This window comes from Bactrocera tryoni, chromosome 3 (assembly GCF_016617805.1).
Source record: "Bactrocera tryoni isolate S06 chromosome 3, CSIRO_BtryS06_freeze2, whole genome shotgun sequence".
NCBI lineage: Eukaryota > Metazoa > Arthropoda > Insecta > Diptera > Tephritidae > Bactrocera > Bactrocera tryoni.
The window spans coordinates 67,994,243-68,015,382 of record NC_052501.1 but is presented as its reverse complement, the minus strand read 5'-3'; the positions used below and the strand labels follow the sequence as shown (position 1 = coordinate 68,015,382).

The window sequence follows — 21,140 nt, the reverse complement described above, 5'->3', positions numbered from 1 at the left end:
GTTGTGACTTTGATGATTCAGTTTTTCTGCATTTTGGTGTATTGAATTTCATTTCACATTTTCTTGATTATTCGTGACAATTTGGCGATCGCTGCTCATGACAATTACGATTCTGTGCTGAGCGGAATATGATTCATGAAGTCGAGAGCCAATATGCGTATATGTAGCTGGTGCATTTGGCGCTTTACTTGCAGTGGTGTTGGAATGCTTAGGGATTCTGTAACCGATTATGAAATTTTGTTTGATATGACTTCTAGATTGAGACTCAGTTTATTTATTAAGTATTTATAAAATGAAAAAATTTGCTTGGTCGAACGATTAATATTTAAGGGGCAATTTGGAAATTTTAAAAAGTCAAATTTTTTTCAATTACTATGATTCTTCTTTACTGGCATAGACACCGCTTACGCGGTTATAGTCGAGTTAACAACAGCGACTGGCGCGTTTCTTCTTTTCGGAATGTGGCGTCAATTGGAGATTCCAAGCGAAGCCAGGTTCTTCTCCACCTGGTATTTCCAATGGAGTGGAGGTCTTCCTTTTCCTCTGCTTCCCTCGGCGGGTACTACGTCGAATACTTTCAGAACTGGAGTGTTTTCGTCCATATGCACGAATTCGTCATACTGCTCATCGTTCCATCGAATGCGATATTTGCCATGCGCTAAGGACCATAAATCTTACGCAGAACCTTTCACTCGGAAGCTCGTAACGTCAACTCTGCAGATGTTGTCATCGTCTATGAATCTGCATATAGCAGGGCGGGGATGTTGAGTGCTTGTCTTTGTTCGTTGATGACTTCACTTCTCAATTGCCTACTCAGTCCGAAGTAGCACCTGTTGGCAATAGTTATTCTGATTGAATTTCCAGGTTGACATTGTTGTTGCTGTTAATGTTGGTTCCAAGATAGACAAAATTATCTACGACTTCGAAGTTATGACTGTTTGTTTGATGACAGGAGATATTTCGTCTTGCCCTCGCTCACTACCCGACCCAGAAACATTATGATAAAACGATTTATGTATAAGGATTGAAATTAGTTTTGGAGTTTAAGTGCTGGGAGAACGCAGCCGGTAGAGCCTTAACTTAAATCTTTAAACGCGTTTATCTCGTAAATACTTTTATTGATGCGGTTGTCACGATATCTTGAGTTCTGATTAGTCAATTTACTTCAAATTTGGCAGGACATGTATTTAAATATTTCAGCATCAGCTTCCATACGAAAGACATTGTCTAACCAGCGCATTCGTTGGATTTTTAAGCACTTAACTATATTCATCTTATAGTATAGCTTTTACAGTTCGTCGATCCATCTTCTTCGATATTCATCGCTCCCGCGGGCGGCTCCTAAGTCTTACGAAGAACAGTTCTCTCGAATGTTTTAGGTGCTTTTTCAGCTCAGCTCTTCATCATCCATATTCCTGCGCCGTAAAATTGGACGCAAATAATGAGAGACTTATAGAGCGTAATTTTATTCGTAGAGAAAGGGATTTGCTCCTTAATTGCCTACAGATCCCAAAGTCGCACCTGTTGGCAAGAGGCCTTCTGCGCTTAATCTCCAGGCTTGAATCGTTTGTACAATTTATGGTGTTTCCGAGATTTATAAAGACCTTTCCAACTTTATAGCTGCCAACGGTGGCGTAGTTCTCAGACGCGAGGAATCCTTTGTGTAGCCAGGTACTTTGTCTTGCCTTCGTTCGCCACAACACTAATCTCTTTCGCTTCTTTTTCCAGGCTGGATATGGCTGCGCTGATGGCTCTGCTTTTGAGGTCTACGATGTCAATATCATCTGCGTTCCCTAATTGCATTGTACTTTTAGAGTAGGCAGTGCTTTTGCGGTTCTAATTAGTGGCTCGTACCACTTTTTCCAGCATTGCATTGAAGAAAGACGCATGAGAGGGAATCAGTCTGCCCAAAACCGCGTCTGATATGGAAGACTCGTAGATATTCTTACGTATTTTGACGGATCTGATGGTTTTACTCAACGTCATTCTACGTAGACGTATTAGTGACGATGGTATACCAAATTTAGACATGGCGCCAAATCAGCGGCTCCTGTCAGTGCTGTCGAAAGCGTCTTTGAAATCGACAAAATTTTGATAGGTATCGAACTGTTTGTCAAGGGTTTTCTCCAGAATTTGCCGTAGTGAAAATTTGGTCTTCGGCGGATTTGTCTGGTTTAAAGCCACACTGTTATGGTCCAATTAGTTTATATACAATGGGCTTCCGTACAATACTGTCGGCAGAACCTTATTGTTAAGAAAGCTGCTCCTACGATAATTTGTACCGACTAAAGACTGCTCGAAACTCAGCCTTCTAGACTAGAAAACTTGAGGTATATCGCTTAATGTAACGTTTTCAATTGCTACAATACATAAAGGGAGAATTGAATAAATGATTTCCAGATGCTTAGATTAAAAATATATTAAAAACAATATCTAAATTTAAATTAGTGGCATCTTTGCATACATACATACCTGTACATATAAACATACGACCTCTACTTTCGCCTTCGGCCACAAAGCCAAAATATCCTCAACATTATTAGCCTTCTTTAACTTGGCTTTGTTGCTGGTGTTTTTCCTTCAATCTCCTTTTTTCGGTTTTTACTACTTCGCGCTACTGCCACTTCGTGACAGCGCTCGAGTTTTTCCGATTATAAAATAGTTTGCAATTTTCTTCATATAAGCCATAATACATATTATATACATATGTATGTATAAATATGTAAATATACATACATACATGACGTTTTTATTTGCTTTATATATTTTGCCGAATCCGCTCGATTTGCTCGATTGTTGTTCTGCGCCTTTTTTATTGTTTTTGTTCTTTTGATTTTAGCTTTTCTCCGGCACTTTTTTTTCTTTTGCGTGAAGTCAAAAAACATCAGCAAACACTGTAACGTTGACCGCGCGGTCGGCGTTGACGGCGACAGCCAGCAATGACTTCGGCTGCTGACGCTGCTCAGCCAAAGTTGACGACATTGTGTGCCGTTGTCGATTCGCGTCTTTAGTTTCCTCTTTGTGTGGGACTTCGTCTATTGTTTTGTGTCTGATCTACTTGTGTTTCAATTCCGTACGAGTATTTGCGCTTATGTTGTGCTTGTGTTGTTTGCTGCCACTGTAAGTGGGGACAATGTTATTCCTTGAGTTGTTGCCTTGCACAGTGGGCAAAAATGTCAAAAAAAAAGTTAAATTTCAATTATGATGATGATCACAGTAGTACATATTGCCTGGTACATGAATCGCTCTCTGCAGCCTTGAGGATAGATTCGTAAATCTTACAAATATTATTATGGTAGGAAGTTTAGAAATCGAAAAAGGTATTAAAAAACTATACTTCTCCGGTAGTCGAGCGGCTATACTGACATTGAGCTCGCGGACTGAGCGCTCAAAACTAGTAAAGGAGTGTATGACCTCGTATGCAGTATAATCCAGCTACTTCTTTATTAGACTTGTATGGGCGACCGGTCACAGCGGAAACGCTTGGCACTGCAAAGCCGAAAAGCCTGCTACGAATGGCACCCTTATTAAGAGATCTTACTTGATACTGTGACACTGCCTAAGAGATAGTCGCGTAGTGCTCTTAGCTTTGATGATAAGCACTCTTTGCCTAAGTTACATGGAAGAAGGCGAGGTGGAATCATTTTGCAATTTTCTCATCTTTTGCCCAGCTTTTGTAAGGCTGAAATTGAAATATTTCAGTAGATATACCTTTGAAGAACTTAACCAAGTGGCTGGAATTGATATCGAGCGTCTTATTAAATTGGGAATGATGGTGAGTTTGATGAGCTCGAAAGGCTTTGACAATCTATGAGATGATGCACTCCATGGAGGTTTTGGTCCAAGTGAGGTCCATCGATTTTTGCATCAACCTTAAAACCTACCCTTACTTATGTAAGTATGTTTGGTTTATATATATATAAATATGCTATAATAGGATCCACATATTCTGCAGAACTCCATATACATATCTACATACTTCCACTTACTTGATATCACATATGTGTATCTGAAAAAAAAAATGTTATAGGAAAATGTGCTGGATATGAATAATTTCTTAGTTTTTGTTTCCATACCAAAACATATCGGAGTCATTAACATTCCATATAACCCAAAGTATTGAAATCATAAGGAATGCTGGAATAATTTAGTCAATGGGAGAGTATCCAACAAACGGACAGATGATAAATAAGATAACTTTAAAAACTAAAAAATATACATATAATCTCTAACTAAAGATTTCTTGGTCGATTCGGCGCCATGCGCGGCAACTCGGGCTTACGTATGGAGCGACTTGTCGCATTTTACGTCGGAATTCTAAATTGAATGCGTACAAAATATTGTTTAGGCAAGAACTGAAGCCGCTCGACCTTCCAAAGCGACATCACTTCGCTCTATGGGCTCTTGAAAAGTTCCAAGAAGATCCGACGTTTTCGAAACAAATTTTGGTTAGCGATGAGGCACATTTCTGGCTTAATGGGTATGTAAACAAACAAATTTGCCGAATTTGAGACAAAGAGCAAACTGAAGTGATTCAAGGGCTGTCATTTTATACAGAAAAAACAGTGTTTGCTGTGGTTTGTGTCCCGGTGGAATTGGACCAATGATTCCACTTCATTTCTTCAAAAATGATGCCGATGAGAACGTAACCGTCAATGGCGACCATTATCGCGCCATGATAACCGGCTATTTGATACCTGAAATTGAAGCTCGAGATCTCGACGACATTTGGTTTCAAGAAGCCAGCACCATTTTCAAACACATCGCATCAATCAATAAATTTCTTGAGGGAACACTTCGGTGAGCAGATAACTTCACGTTTTCGAGCCGGTCGATCAACCAAGATCGTTTGATATCACATCATTAGACTTTTTCCTGTGGTGATTTGTAAAGTCTAAAATCTATGCGGACAATACTGCTTCGATTCAGACCTTGTAGGAAAACATCGCGCGTCTCATTCTCCAGTTACCAGTCGAAATGATCGAACGATTCAGTGAAAATTGGACTCAACGGATGGGCCATTTCAGACGTGGCCGCGGCCAACATTTGAAGGAGATAATTTCCAAAAAATAAATGAAAAAGAATGTTCTTACGCATGATAATAAACATTCCCCATCAAATTTGAAGTTCCAGTGTTTTTTCTTTAAAAAAGGAAAGCTAACCTCGAAATGGACCACCCTTAATATTTTCGAAAATAATTTGAATTTTGAAAAGTCCTTTTGTAGACAAAATCTTGAATATTTAAACTTTGAAAATATGAAGAAAATCATTTTTTGTATTTCTAGACTAGAATACCTTCTTAAAGTTTTAAATAAAAAATACAGTTTGTTTCGGATAAAGGAAGGTAAGTTTACACCAATTAGCAGTCAATTTTCTTCTTCTTAGGAAGTCATCCGTTTACTTTGTTGGTACTCGTTCAGCTTCCCAAAAGAAAAAATATTGAACAGTTCTTTTAATACTTACAACGAGCTGTGGAAGCGCTCTTTATATCACTACTCATTTCGCAATATTAGAAGAACACAGGCCACTGTACTTGCTAGCGCCGTCAGCTGCTGACTGGATGTGTGCTCTAATCGCTTGTTGGTGTTTTTGTTTGTGTGTGTTTTGGCTGTATTCGTTGCCGGCGTCATCGACGTCGTAGTGGTTGTCGCCGCTACGCTGCCGCTGTCAATGGGGCGCGCTGTAGCTGTCGTTGCCGTGGTCGATGTCGGTGTCGGTGCCGTCGTAGTCGTCGTCATTGTCGTTGTCGTCGAGGAGCAGAAATCAAAAAGATTTCGAACGCAAACAGATGCAACGTGCCGCTCACAGCAACTGGTCGCACGTTTTCCCTTAGCGCGAATTATACACACTCGACATTCGTCACTCGACAAATACAGTCGAAGAGTCAGACCGAGTGCGACGTATTGTTGCCGCCTCGTCGCATTGACCAAACGGTATTGTGCTCTGCAGTCGCTTAGCCGCATAGTCTCGTTGTCTCGTAGTCTCATAGTTGCGGCAGTCGCAATCGTATCGGAAGTGTGTTTAACGTGTTTCGTGGATTTCCGCTCTAACGCGACCACATTGCTTGGCAGCAGCTGTCAATCGAAGTTTCGCGAACTTAAAAGTCAACTACTTTACGGTTTTGTGTATTAATTAAAATTGTGCGTATGGCAAAAGCCTAGAACGTGATAAAGTGCGAAATAGTGTTGCGTCCATTGTGTGGCGTTTGTGTGTGTGCGGGTATTACATTTTGGGCGCGCCGTCATCAGTGTGTCGGGGAATCTGTGTCACCTACCCAGAAGAGTGACGTTTGACGCACGGTCGCCAAAATTGTTGACAACAGAAAAAGAAAGAAAGAAAGCGCTACAGCCAAATCAATGCGAAAACATTGAGGTACGAGAAATCACATTAAGCTGCACGTCAAGTTGTTTTAGGCCTCTGTGAGTCCAGCACTTGCCACCGGTGAACCGTTAAAATCGCCATTCATTATTGCAACTACTTAAAAGGCGCTGTATGTGTGGTCTTTGTGTGTGGCTTCGCCGCAAAGCCTCGCTCATTAAACTCAACGCTGTAAGGACACATGCACGTATATATATTTCTTCGGTGTGGGTCGGCAGTTGCTCGGTTTGTAGGTGTTCTCTGCAAAGTGTCCTTGTTCGTGTGTGTGTGTGGTTGAGCACTTGTCGTTTATCACCAGTCATTAAAGTGTACAGTAATATAACCGTTAGTGTAACGTTAGTGTATCGTTAGTGTTGTTGTTGGCCAGTGTTGTTAATTGTCGTTGTTTCTGCTGTTTTACTATAAGCGTTTGTTGTTTGTTGGGGCACAAAATGCAATGTGTCGTTCCGCCAATTGCCACAATTGTCATTTACTTGTGGCAAGTGTTGCATGTGTGACAACGTAATTGAGGTTAATTAGTTGTAAGTTGCGGCAGCCACAGGTGGATGTGCTCTATGTTTGTATATATTATATGTATGTAGCACATGGGAGGGTGTATATGCTTTAATTGCTCATAAACATCTTCATACATATATACAAATATATATAAATAGAGAAAAAATGTCTGAATATATTCACAAACAATCATAAACAGGTATTATATAAGTATATAAATATATCAGATTTACCTCTTAAGAGTGTTGTTTGAATATCTGAGTTCACGGCATGGTCCCTTTAGTAGCACTACTCTTCATTGGTTTAACGTCTGTTATAGTCTTTATACCCTCAACGTTCACTTTAAGTTGGCTCCAAAGTATGTAACATTCAGTAGAAAACATTAGAGACCCTACATGTAATACTATATATAATTCTATATATATGTATATAAATATTGTATTTACATATAAATGATCAGCTTGACGAGTTGAGTCGATTTGCCCACCATCTGTCTTTATATACTAAAATTAGAAACTTTTTTTTGAGATAGCGACCTGAAATTTTTTACCCGTTTTTTTCTCACCAAGAAGCTTCTCATTTGTCAGAATTGCTGATATCGGATCACTATAACATATAGCTGTCATACAAACTGAACGATCGAAATCCAGACCTAGTATGGCAAACTTTTTTATTTGATGAGATATATTCATGAAATTTGGCACTGATTATTTTCCAAAATAAAAGTACAATCTGCGAAAAAATTGTTGAGATCGGTCAACTATAGCATATAGCTGTCATACAAACTGCACGATCCGAATCAAATACTTGTATGTAAAACTTTTTCATTTGAAGAGATATCGTGACTAAATTTGGCATGGATTATTTTCCAAGGCAGCAACGGATATTGTGATAAAAATTGTTCACATCGAGTTACTATAGCATATAGCTGTCATACAAAGTGAAAGATCAAAACCCAGATCCAGTATAGAAAACCTTTTTGTTTCTCAATATAACTTCATGAAATTTGGCATAGATTATTCTCTAAATAGAAGGTACAATCACCAAAAAAATGGTTGAGATCGGATCACCACAACAGATAGCTGCCATACAAACTGAACGATCCGAAACAAGTGCTTGTATGCAAAACTTTTTCATTTGAAGAGTTATCGTGACTAAATTTGGCATGCATAATTTTCCAAGACAACTCTATAATATAGTCATAAATTGTTCAGATCGCACCACTATAACATATAGCTGCCATAGAAACTCACCGATCAAGGTTCTTGTAAGGAACCTATTCTATATATGAAGGGTATCACAGCTTCGTTGCAGCCTAAGTTAACGTTTTTTTCTTATTTGCCCCGTTTAGCACATGTAAATCTACATAAAAGTCTTTAGTACATACATATTTACATGTACGCAGCAAACGCCACACGAGTGTGTGTCTCGTTGCAAGTAATTGGGCGCGTAAAATAGTCGCAGTCGCAGTCGCTTGTCTACCGGCGAATTCGGGTCTATTTTTATGCTTTTTAGTGCTTTTTGTTTTTAGGTTGTTGCTAAAATTTCGCATTTTTGTTGCATGGATTTTACGCAGTTCACAGCACTTGGGCTATCACACATTGAAAACGCGCAATTCATTAATTACCCAAACGCACTTGACTAAATAGTATTTCTGGTCTAAGATGATGGATTTCAATTTAATTGCACTTGACTGTAAGTGTCGTGCAAAATTATTTACTTGTTCGCAAGCATTTAAATTATGTTTAGATATAAAAAAATATATAAATATATATAAATCTATCATTCGATCGAAATAAAGAATCAAGTATAAAGAAACACATATTTTTGCAATAACTTGAAGGGTTTATTTGGCATAGTTAGAATGATTCGATTTAGCTCATAAATGTACCTTGCTTTCGTTAGCTTTTTGTTATTTTATAACGGTATTTTTAAGAAACCTTCGTCCCCATTGGCAGCCAAACTGTTATAGTCGATTTTCGTAAGCTTCTCTAGAGACGAATTTTTCATTAGCGAAATCAGTCACTATAGACAGGAACAGCTAGTAATCATTTGGTGTTAGGTCTGGGCTAGAAGGTGGCTACACAAGACCCGCCCCATTCTAAAAAACCTCTCAATCAAGCTCCAGGAGCTTCTAGCGAGCCAATGCTTCTGTTATTAGCCAAAGCTCGCCAAGTCTGGACGATTGCTTCTTTTGGTTGGTCTAATTGTTGTCAGTACTAAGCCGAATTAAATGTTAGGTAGTTCTAGTCCGTCAGGTCTAGACGATTAGTTCTTTGGGATAGTCTAAATATTGTCAGTATTAAACCGAATTAAGAGTTAGGTAATTGGTGCTCGCCATGTTTAGACGATTGCTTCTTTAGGAAGGTCTAATTGGTGCCAGTATTAATCCGAATTAAGAGTTAGGTCGTTGGAGTGCAACTTACAGTAAATGATTCACTGCCAATTCCATCAAACACAAGGAAAAACCTTCCACACTTTCTATTCTGACCTAACGATCTTGTGAGTCGGCTTATCTCGATTCGACCACGACCGTTTTATATTGACGTTGGCGTAACTGACCCACTCTTCATCACCAGTAGTCATCCGTTTAAGAAATGGTTCGACTTTATTGCGATTCGAAGATGGAAATTTGGTCCAAGCGGTTTTCTGCCTGGACTCGCATAACAACCATATAACGAGCTTCCCTTTGTATTTTGTCTTATTTAAAAATTTTCAAACGCGCTTAGCTCCGTGACCATCGAAAAGTTCGTACACTGTTGTACTCGACGATTTCCACAGTTTTTTCGTAGTTGAGACATTTTTCTGGTGTTGGTGTAATATTTTGATTCAAAATCGATGTATCATTTTCGAGAGAACTCTCAAAATTAAACCTTAGAAGTGGTGAAGTTTTGACGTTTCGTCGCTCATCAGTAGGTTTTCTAGACTGCTGCCTATGGTCAGTTGGTTTTTCGTTTTGTTATAATACGATGTTTCTGTGATTCGTTGTATGTTCTAACCTAATAACGATCCAGTTTAGAGTAAGTAACTAATATAGTTAACAACAGACGGTTCCCGTAAACTATATTGAGCATTTCGGGAAAGAACTTCACTGGCATATACGGAAAATACAACAATTCCTCAGGGAAACAGCACTGCTTCTTCTTGGCATTTTTTCAGTCGCTTTTGTTAAGTGTTTATCTCAACCTTTCGAGAATCCTTCGTGCCAAACTAAAAATACCTCTATGCTAAACACTCTCCATGCTGGTGTTGCCAGGATCTCCTTTTATGATAATTAAAGCGTGGATTGTGTAGTTTAGTCTGTCGAAAAAAATGTTGAATTCTTACATATAAAATATGCGTTTTCCAACCATAAATATTTACCATTGTAGATATAATTGAAAGTCAGTTGCAATCGTGAAAGCATTAAATATCCGTGTAATTGAGACAGCATAAAACCCACACCCCTGCCACTCCACTACGCTAAATGCCGGGAAAACAGAGCTTTATGCAATAATTCGCATTTAAAACTTTTTCAATAAAAATCTCTCAACTTATCTAATGGAATAAAATAAAAAAATAAAGAAAAGATAGACAAAGTAGGTAGTAAAAAACATGCTGCTTCAATCGCATCAAAACTACGTGGAGCACATTTCACTGCAAACGTTTTCATATGGACATGTATGTATACACCCAGCAGGTTAAGTTGGTTTGGTTTAGGGTTTTTAAAATTGGTTAGAGTATTGAGTAGTGCTGAGGATAAAAAGTAAAATGCTTCACTGAAGTATGGTAAATTTCTGGTTTAAATTTCACCGAAGCCGTCCTTAGTTGTTTCTCAAATATTCAAACTGCTCACTTTGAATTTGAATGTTAGCTTAGGTAAGATTATGTCATAAGGTTTATCTTAAATCGGTTGAAAGACGCTACAGTAATCAGGTAGTCTGCTCCCAACAGAAAACTTCACCTTCTACCAGACTACTTAACTTCGATTAAATTTGGCCGTAGCCGTTCTTTAGCTGTTTTTCAAAAACTCAAACTGCTCACTACGAATTTGACGCTTAGGTTAGGTTAGATTTGGTCGCATGGTTGATCCAAAATTGTTGGAAAGATAGGTAGCCTGAAACTAGAGTTGATAGAGAGCGTCCGAAAAAAGGCTCCACCTTCTACCCTTCCACGTAACTTCGATACATTCGCGAAAAAGCTTCCTCTAGCTCTTCTCTACGCGCTTCGCCCGGCCACTGAATCCATCGAAGTAGGTGCTGCCAGTTGCAGGTTTCGCGTTGATTTATGTAGATTGTAAGGAAGGCAATCGATAGTGGATAATTTCAATTTGTCTTGCCCGGAGCCCTTATATACACCGCTTGCCTAAGGCTACTGGCAGCTTTCGCCTCAAAGTTATGTCTACTGGTACGCAATTTGACTCTTTAAAGACTGTTGAATAATCGTTTCGAGTCTTTCGTACGTTCTAACTTCGTTGGTGTCTACTCAGCCACTGTAAATGTTATGGAGTTGGGTTTAAAGTAATATTCATAATATTGGATTTAATTATAGGAAACATATTTTCTCTCAGTTATCAAATTCTTCTTTATTCTTATTATCTTCCAATTATGATCAATAAGACGGGATTTATTTAGAAGGTGAAACAATCTCCTTCTCATTTGTCGGAACGACCGATATCGGATTGATATACCATATAGGTGCCATAAAAACTGAAAGTCGGAATCAAGTTCATATAAAAAGCTTTTTTATTTGATGAGGTATCTCCACGAAATTTATCATAGCCTAAGACAATGCTGCAATCTTTGAAGAAATTGTTCAGATCGCACCACTACAGCATATAGCTGTCATGTAAACTGAGCGATCCGAATAAAGCGAAGCTTAACTACATCGCATCAATGTGGTCGCCTGGATGCAGTGAAACGCAGACGAGGAAGCTTTACATTTGTCAGAATACTGCACTCCGAACTACAACAGAATGCCTCTTGATGTCTCCTATCGAACATCTACACAGTGAGGCCTGTATGCTCCCAGTTAAGAAGCATAGTTAACTCCTCTCCAAGCAGTTCCTGTGAGGTGCTTTTGTAGAAATCATGCCTGAAATCACTTGCTTGGAGCGGAACCGCTTCTTAGAGCCATAAAGAGATCATTCCTAAACTACGTCGACGACACCAAACAATACACCGACCAGACTTCGAACGCAACTTACTTCCGACAAGTACTGACCGCGCCACTCACAGTGGAGCCATCAACACCTTCACCGACTCCCTGTCAGTGAATGGCGTACTTGGAGTCAAACCACTATCCATTGTAAGAGCTGGAGTTGCCGGGAGAAACGAGAGTGACCCTTGCGCAGCTTCGTTCTGGATAATGTAGCAGGTTAAACTCCTTTTTATCCAGAATAGACCCCGATATATCTATTATACATCCTGGGTGCAATAAGTCTCCACATGACACTGGCGACCTTCTTGCATCCTCCACTAACTCCACTCATCTGACACCCCTCTCCTTTTGGTCCGACTCCGTTGAAAAAGCACGTTTCTTGAGCCTACCGTTGGATGACGTCGACGACAACGTAGCTCATCCTTACCATCCTAATTATCCGGTGATTATGTACCCGTTACAACAACAACAACAATAAAGCGAAGCTGACTTTTTTTTTCTTGTTTTGAATACTTTCTGAACCGAGTCCAGTTTCTGCTTCTTAGTTTTGAAAAAAACATTGCCTTTAAACAGCATCTCAGCATTGTAGAATGGAGCTCATTTCGTATCCGTCCAAATGAAACCAGTTGAGGACTGCTGCATACTTAGTAAGATTACTAGGTCTGGCTTATCTAGCCGCTAATGCGCAAGCACACACATACGCGAGTATGTCTGTGTTTAAGCAACCATTTGGCAAATAACTTTTTGCGGCGATTTGAAAAGAAAAACCCCAAATTTAACGCATCAGCAACGGCAATGCACCATTAAAAAATTTCGGTAATTTCCATTATCAATTACAACTGCACACACACATACACACACGCTCCGCAGTGCAAACATGCTCAACTACAACCGTTTGAGATGAGTAGAAGCATTCATATGTGTGTTGGTGTGAATGTGTATTTGGCTTGCGGAAACGCTAAAAGCCAAAAGCGGATACAACTTTTTCACGAATTGGACTTTTTGAAAAAGTTTCTCGCAGCGCTGACGCAAAAACGAGCAGCAAGTTTGGGGCAGCTGTGCTAGGTGCCGGGGCAGCGCGAGACGCCGAGGCTAAAAAGTGACTGAGTGTTGCAAGTGCTGCCAGCGCATGCATGTTCGACGTTTCAATTGTTGGTTTGCGCGGTGGAAGCCAACCATGAACCCCGTTTGCCGGTTACATGTGTGACACACACATACATGTAATATGCATGCAGTTGTGCAGCTGGAAGCATGTATGCGGTTACCAAATTACATCTATTGCAAGCATGCATTGAGCGGTGAACTGGCCGCACATGGCCCAAGGCGCAAAGGATTGCCACTTTTAGGGCGATCGGGTGTATGAGCAGGAGGGGCGGCAGGTGGCTTCGGCGTTGGATTCGCAGGCAGCCATCACCATGCTCGCCTTAGGAGCATAAACGATGACACAGGAATCAGAGCAGATGCTGCAAGTATGCAAGTATGCCGCAATTGTTGGCTTCGTGTCGGCCATAGTGAGCCATAGTGATGAGTTCAGCTCCTAGGGGTTAAAGGGTTGATGGATTGTGCCGAACAAATAACTGTAATGTACTTCAAATGGCTTTGTTTGTTGATGCTTACACGCTACTTATGCCGTTATGCATTTTTTCGTATGGCGAATTGGAAGAATTTTTCTAGTTTGGTCTGGAATTTGAAACCTCTGTTTATGCTGAAATTGACAAAAACTAAAAGGTTTATCCATTAAGGTATTCTTATGCAAATCACAACATTGTTATATATATCTATGTATATAAATAGCTGTACAGTTATGTACGTGAATGGGAAAAGGCTTAGTTCGTGTGGAGGCTTTAATCTCTGGTATACGGACGGTCCAAAATGGCTTGAGGTGGAAAGATGGAGGTATACTCCCAGGCTATTGATATCTCTCTATATTTTCGTCTACCGAACTCAGTCAGCAATTTTCAAGCGGAAATTATAGGTATAGAAATTAAAGGTACAGAGAACAGAACAGTGTTCTATTGAACAACTGTGGCAGGATACGGAAAGTCAGGCGACATTATTAGTCTAAACGTCGCCCAAGATCATTTCAAGCTTAGCAAACAAATGTAGAAAAGCATTAAGCTCACTGACTGGTCAACTCCACTTGTCAATAATTTATGTTTCCGGTCACGGCAATGAAAAAACGGACGATTTGGCTAAGAATGCCATGCAGAGATATTCCGCGTCTGCTAGGAACGATCAAGAGGGAGCTCAATACACAATTTGAACAAATAGCTGAGATTAGTTAGAAAAAAGCAGCTTAGCGAAAGTGATATGACCCAATTCTGACAAGGCAGAAACTAAGCAGTTATTATATAGGTCCAGAAAAAGTATACACAGGCTTACAGCTACCAACGGGGTATTGGCTATTGGGAGATCTTCCTATAATAACATGCCAAACTCGGTGGGAGTAAAGAAACGGTGCTGCGCTACCTCTCCACAAAAACTATGATGGAGATAAGTAGTTTCATTTAGGATGCTAAATGACTTGAAAACAACAATTAAACGTGGTATCAATATATAAAGGTAGCACGATAGACTATCAAACTGGCGCATCTTGCACGAATTGATCCCGAAGAGGCCGCACTCTTACCTGACCACCTGAATAGTTATGAATGAAATGAGCAGCTGTATATTTTGGTGCCCGTGTTTCTTAGCAGTTGGAGCCGATGGACAGAAACTGAGCATTACCACGCCTGCAAAATACATTAAGTGAAACATTATCAATAGTTAAAAGAGAGAAAAAGTTGTTGAAGTGGACGAAGGGGTTAAAGAATTTATGCACCCATAATTTGGCGAAAAGCTCACCAAGGATCAATCCAGTATGCGACGGTGCGTTATCGTGGTGCAGAAAACAAGGGTTGTCGGCCCGTTATTCTGGCCTCTTTTTACAAGTAGCTTCGCGCATGCGACGTATAACACTTAAATAGTATTCCTTGTTGACATTTCGGCCGGTCGGAAGGGCCGGGGGTGGACCATTCCTCGATAATCGAAGAAAATTTTCAAGTTAACCTTGATTTTTGACCTGCTTTGAGTTATTTCGTTCATTCGTCCGATTGATCATCTGTTTCTGGGTCATAAGCATAGATCTTGGATCTCATCGCCAGTAATAGTTCCATCCTGGTAGTCGGTAGGCGGATTTCGCACACGACCTTCTTTTTCGAAAAAAGTTATTGATTTTGGAACCAAAATCTTAGTCTCAAATTATCATACAAATTGGTTTTCACTGATCATTTCGATATTCCAACGATGCGAATACGGCCTCTGTCTATGTCTGTCTATTTGTGTTAAATTTTGGCCAAACACTGAACAAATGTCATTGAATAGGTACCGATCTCCCTGATTTAGCTCCATGTGAATTTTACTTTTCTTCACACTGAAATATCCACTTCGGAGAATACGCTTTAACTCAATTCAAGACATCAAAAAAAATTCGACGCGAGAGTTGAAGGCCATCCCGGAAAGTGCCTGTAACATAATGTTTTGACGATTAGGAGAAACGTTGGCACAGGTGCATCGCTTCAAATGCATGTTACTTTGTAGGCGATAAAATAAACTTGGATGATGATTGAAAATTTTTCGCTTTATTTATAAATTCTCGATACTTTTTTGACAGAAGTAAGTGATTGTTGTTACTGTAGAGCACTTTCTGTGTACATAATATAATTTAATTGAGGTTAACACCCTGACCAAAGGTCTAATGTGCTCTTCTGTGTAATATTTATGTATGTAAAATTTGGAGTTATCTTAAGGCATCTTTATCGTCCATCTCTTCCAACGGGGCGTGGGCGAAAATTAGTGTTATGTCGAAAAATTTTGCTCTGATGCGGATTATGGCTTGAGGCTCATCCACCGAAGTGAATGCCAGGATTCGACAGTTGAGTGTTTCTCTCACCACAAATCCCACATCGAATTTAATAGATGTCAGAAGGAACTACTATCTCCGTTCTTCGGTCCATAGTATCCAGGGTTCGCTGCGAGGTCGCAAGAGTAGAAATTGGTAGTCATACAACTGTAACTGCTTACCCAGAGGCATAGAATATTGCCTATGGAATTAGTTTTATCCCAGAAGTAAATGCAGTTAGCTCAGATCTTCACATAGTTCCAATATACCAGATGTAGGGAGTTCTGAAATTTCTGCAGACTTTCCACCACTTATATAGGTCATACCTACTACCAAATACCGTACACCCCCATCTTCTACTTTTGGGTCCACCACTGAGTTTTGTATTCCTTGGTTAATTAATATACAATACAAAAATTTTTGATGGAAAAGTGGGTAACTAACTTTAAGGAAATGTTCAATTAAAATGTAATGCCCCAAAAAATTGCTGACGAACGGACAGTGACACAACTTCGCACTGCCACAACGAGAGCTTCTATGGCAACTAATACAAATAAAGCTCGCTTTATTTCGCAAACTTTATTTCTAATTCGAAAATAAAAAATTTCTAATAGCTCAAGCAAGCCATTACCATCATCAAGCAATCAAGAAGCGCTCGAATTGAAACTGAAAATAGATTGCTCTCTAAAGTCGAGTTAATTAATTCAAATCGAATTTCAAACTAAATTTGCGCGATTTGTGGAAGCCACAATTGATGTACCGCCCCCTCACCCGGCCGGCTGCCGTTTTCGCTTCAAATTATTGTAGAGCGCGCACTAAAACTACCCGCCCCTTTTCGAGGTCTTTCGATTGGTGCCAATTAAAACGCAGGAGGGCCAATTAAATATTTCGAGCGCAATTCGCATTTCGCATACGGAAGGCCAATTTGCATGCGAAGCCAATTAGTTAATCTAACAATTCGGGGAATTAGCAACAACTTTTTTTTTTAGAAAAAAAGCTCGGAAAGCTGCAAAGCTTAATTTTAAAAGGCGCCAAGGCGAAACAAAGGGCATTGTAAAAATGCACTCTGATTTCGCTGACAAGCTGCAATTCATCTCTGACAAAGGGAGATGTTAACAACTGGACAATGTCACCATTTGACAGCTGTCCAATCAATTGTTGGCAATTAAAAGCGATTGGCAAAGCCAAAGACACACACACACAAAGACACATACTATATACGCACGCCTACAAGCCCACATACCAAACACGATTGTCTAATTGTTGGCAAATGCTGGGCTCTGCAATTGGCTTGACTAATCCTGCAGAAAGCTTCACTCTTTCTGTTTGTTGCTGTGAAACAATTCGGATTTTGCATCGTACGAGCAGCATTGCCTAAATGCAATTTTACTAATTCACAAAGCGCATAAATTACACTTGCCAACGAAGCGTTGAAACTAATTTGAACTCTCGCACCGAAATTACGAAGGTCGTACACGTCGAAAATGCTGTTGCCAGGCCGAGGAACTCTTCACACGCCGCCGCTTGCATTGGCGCGCTTGCCGTTGCTGCTGCTTTTTGTTGGAGCTGCATTGTCAGCCCGTTTTGTTGGCGCGGCAATCGCCTCAGCCACGGACGATGCGACGCAAATTTTCGCTAATAGTTTGACGAGGCGCGTGTTTAACGCCGACAGCGGTGGAAATGGCTGTTCCGCACGCAAATTTCAATCGATGGCCAAAGCTATCGATGACATCGAGGATCTGGAATTGGATGTGCCGGTTAACATCGCTTTCGATAACCATCAGAAGAAGAGGTAGGTGGGATTTTTAATTACTTTCTAAGATATATATTTCATATACGTACGTATGTATTTATTTGATTGTTATTTATTGGTTATATTGTTACATTCTTGTGCTTGCAATGTCTTGCTTCAAATTTTGAAGTTAATTTCATAAGGCTAAACTCATAGAAACTCTCGTCCTTCCCTTGATGCGAATTTTTCATCAGCAAAATTCTTCGCCGTAAATAGGCACCGGTAGTAATCACTCGGTGCCAAAACGGACTAGAAGCTCGAGGGATGAGAATTTACCAATCAAACTGCCGGAGCTTCTATCGAATCCCTCTCGTTGTGTGTGGCCTGGCATTGTACTGACGGACCACAATTCCTCTCCTTTTGGGCAAAGCTGGCTCTGCTGCGCGATTATTTCATTCAGACGGTTATATTTTTGACAGTAGAGGTCCGAATTTGAAATATGGCCGTAGGAGAACAGCAGTGTATGTTTGAAAGGTTCAAAGTAATCAGAACGGACCAGGATTTTTATCCAGCCAAAGACTGTTTTACTCGGTACCATTTCTCGAAATTACTGCAGGGATGCTTTTAGTCGAGAAAACAACAACAACAGCCGTAGATGATTATCTGCCAATCTCACCAAACACCTTCTTGATTGTCGATACTGTCTGGCCACCGTTTACATCGGCTTTACGGTACCATGACCGATTTCGTTTCACTATGTTGAGTGATAAATTTTGTTCATCATTTTCCTTGGGGATCTCCTTCAACTAACAAAGCAACGATAATGCGATTTCGGTCCAAATCAGCAGTGGACTCCTTGATTTCCTTTGTAAGCCCCTCATTCGTGATTGTTGTACTGTTACCCATCTTAGCAGGTCGGCAGTACAAGGCTTCTTGGCAAACCTTGCCTTCGCTGGGTCATCGATCTTTTCTGCTTTGTAGCCATACTTTAGTTACAAGATTTTGTTCCGGCTGCTGGTGTTGTTGCCTGCCTGGAACTAAGCTTAGCATCAGCTCCAGAGTTAGTGGCAACCTTAGATTTTAGACCAAATTTAACTCCTGTCTTTGTGAACTCGTTGAAAACCCTGTCCTTTTCTCGGAACAACTCGTTCCATCCGGCTTTTTACCAGGACAGCTGGGCTCCTTTAATATTTTATTATTGCTGCCTTGATTTAGCTCTTTCTGTACCTCCAATCATAGTAAGACTACCCATCTGTATGCTGTCCTAGCAACGAACATCGAGATAAACAATCAGATCTTAGTTAAATACCTCCCAAACTGCAACAGGAGCGAACTATTACCGACCCGACCCTGTACTCGACGTGATACTATAATAGCTATTGCCAGATGGCACCCTCGGAGAGGATTCAGCGGGGGAGCTTCGCAAACTTTGCTTGTAATCGCCTTGAGATACAAATTACTAAGGCAAAATAATGGATAAGACTTAGTAGAACTTACATTATTTCACTCAAGACCGCTCCGCTGCCGAAGCAGCCAACGTAATCGGACACTTCTCAGTTGTCTTTGAAACCAAAGAAAACTAGGTTATATAACAATTGTGTGAACTTTACTTCATATTTAACTCACCTCACCAATTTAACCGTCACATAATTCAGATATATTATGGAATCCTGGATAACTTTTACTTTCATCAAAAGATTTTCACTTCTCTTGTGTTTTCAACATCATCTTTATACAATAAATTAAACTTTTTCCCTTTAAATTTCCCACTTAGCCAGCGTGCCCTCAGAAGTATAAACAGCGCAGTGGCCCAATAAGTATGTAGTAATAAAAAGTTTCGGTAGTAAAAACTTTTACCGCAACCTGAAACCGAAACTAATAATTTCTGCAATGTGAAACATAAATCGAGCACTTTGCCGCTTATTTTGGCCATTCTTCGTTTTGACAGATACAACAACATGCATGCCATATATAGCAGTTCTAGACGCACATGTGAGCACGTAATGCGGATGCATTGCATTGGGACTGGAAAGTATGGTACTACTTATTTACAGTTACGAATTCTGGCGGGTGCTTCCAGCTGTGCCGCGGCTGACTGTAAAAGCAATTGAATTTGAAAAATGGCCGAGCGACGTGAGTCAACAACCAGCAAAGAAAATATTAAAACAAGAAAGCAGACCAAAATTTTAAATTTATAAATAAGAAAAGTGTAGCTGAGTTATAGTCAGTCTACAACTGCTTACGATTATGTGTCATAATAGTTTTAAATCTTTGGTTTTTCTAGTTACGCATTGTACTTTTGTTTCTTTTACTACTTGCTGATCCAAGCAGGCTTAGATCGCCTAAATATCGGTCCTTTGCCGGATACCATATCTCGGGGATATCGCTTCCTCATTTTAGTAGCAATGTTGTCCTTTACCGGATAAAATCATAGTCGATTTCGGTATCTTAGAACCGGTTGTTGTGGAAACTGCTTAATTTTTTATGGAGGCTTCACAACTTTGGCTGCATTGTTAGCCCTGGACTCCAAAGATCTTGCGAAGAACAGTTCTCTCGAAGGCTCCAAGTTCTTTCTCATCTAGGGTTCTCATCGTCCATGTTCGTAGGATATAATAGTACGGGAATATTGAGAGACTTATAGAACGTAATTTTTATACAGCGATAAAGATCTGATTCTCAATTACCTACTGATCCCAAAGTAGAGCCTGTTGGCAGGAGTTATCCTCCGCTTTATCTCCAGGCTAGGATTATTGGTGAAATTTATACTGGTTCCGAGATATACATAGTCTCTAACTTTTTAAAATTTATAGCTACCAACATTGCCGTAGTTTCTCAGACGCGGGGAAACCTTTTGAGTGGAGAGGTACTTTGTCTCGTCCTCGTTCACCACAAATCCAACCTATTTGGCTAATTCCAGGCTTGAAAAGGCTGTTCTGACGGCTCTGTTGTCCCTACGATGTTAATATCAAATGCGTCCGCTGTAGCATTGCCCTTTTAGAATAGACACTGCCGCTGTGGTTCAGATTAGCGGCACTTATCACTTTTCCAGCGATGTATTGAAAAAGTCCCACGAGAGACATTCACTTTGTCTAAAATCTGTTTTGGTATCCAACGGCTTGGAGAGGTCCACCCCGATTCTCAGGGAGCTGATGGTTATGCTCAATGTCATTCCGTACGATCTCCTTTTTGGGTGGCGATCTATTTGTCAAGACTCTTGACAGGATTTGACATATTGTGAAAATCTGGTCGCGGATTTGCCAGGCTGAAAGCCAAACTGATAAAAACAGTGTATTTACAATGGTCTTAAGTCTGTCACACAATACTGCCAAAAGAACCATTTAAGCGAAATTAACAAGGCTGATTCCAAATGCGCCTTTCCAGCTCCTCGCCGGAGCTTTAAACAGCTGAGCCGGTAATCCAGTGGCTTACAGCTGATTTCACTTCGTCTTGGTCGAGTGGCGGGACGACAATGTTGTTGCGGTAGATTGTTGGTGAGGCTTCTTCTACATTCGTCGG

The 21,140-nt window shown here is 40.2% G+C and overlaps 1 protein-coding gene across 2 annotated transcripts in view; it reads left to right on the top strand.

Moving 5' to 3' along the window:
• The first annotated feature begins 5,884 nt into the window (after positions 1 to 5,884).
• The window catches only part of LOC120771448, a 65,663-nt gene continuing 50,407 nt past the window's right edge, over positions 5,885 to 21,140 (top strand). Inside the window, exons 1-2 of one of the 2 annotated variants that reach the window (XM_040099456.1) lie at positions 5,885 to 6,372; positions 17,261 to 17,684. In XM_040099456.1, the coding sequence (XP_039955390.1) occupies positions 17,377 to 17,684 (308 nt within the window). In that variant the 5' untranslated portion in view covers positions 5,885 to 6,372; positions 17,261 to 17,376. Of the gene's footprint in view, positions 6,373 to 17,199; positions 17,685 to 21,140 lie in introns of both variants that reach the window. The other variant, XM_040099455.1, reaches the window with a different exon arrangement.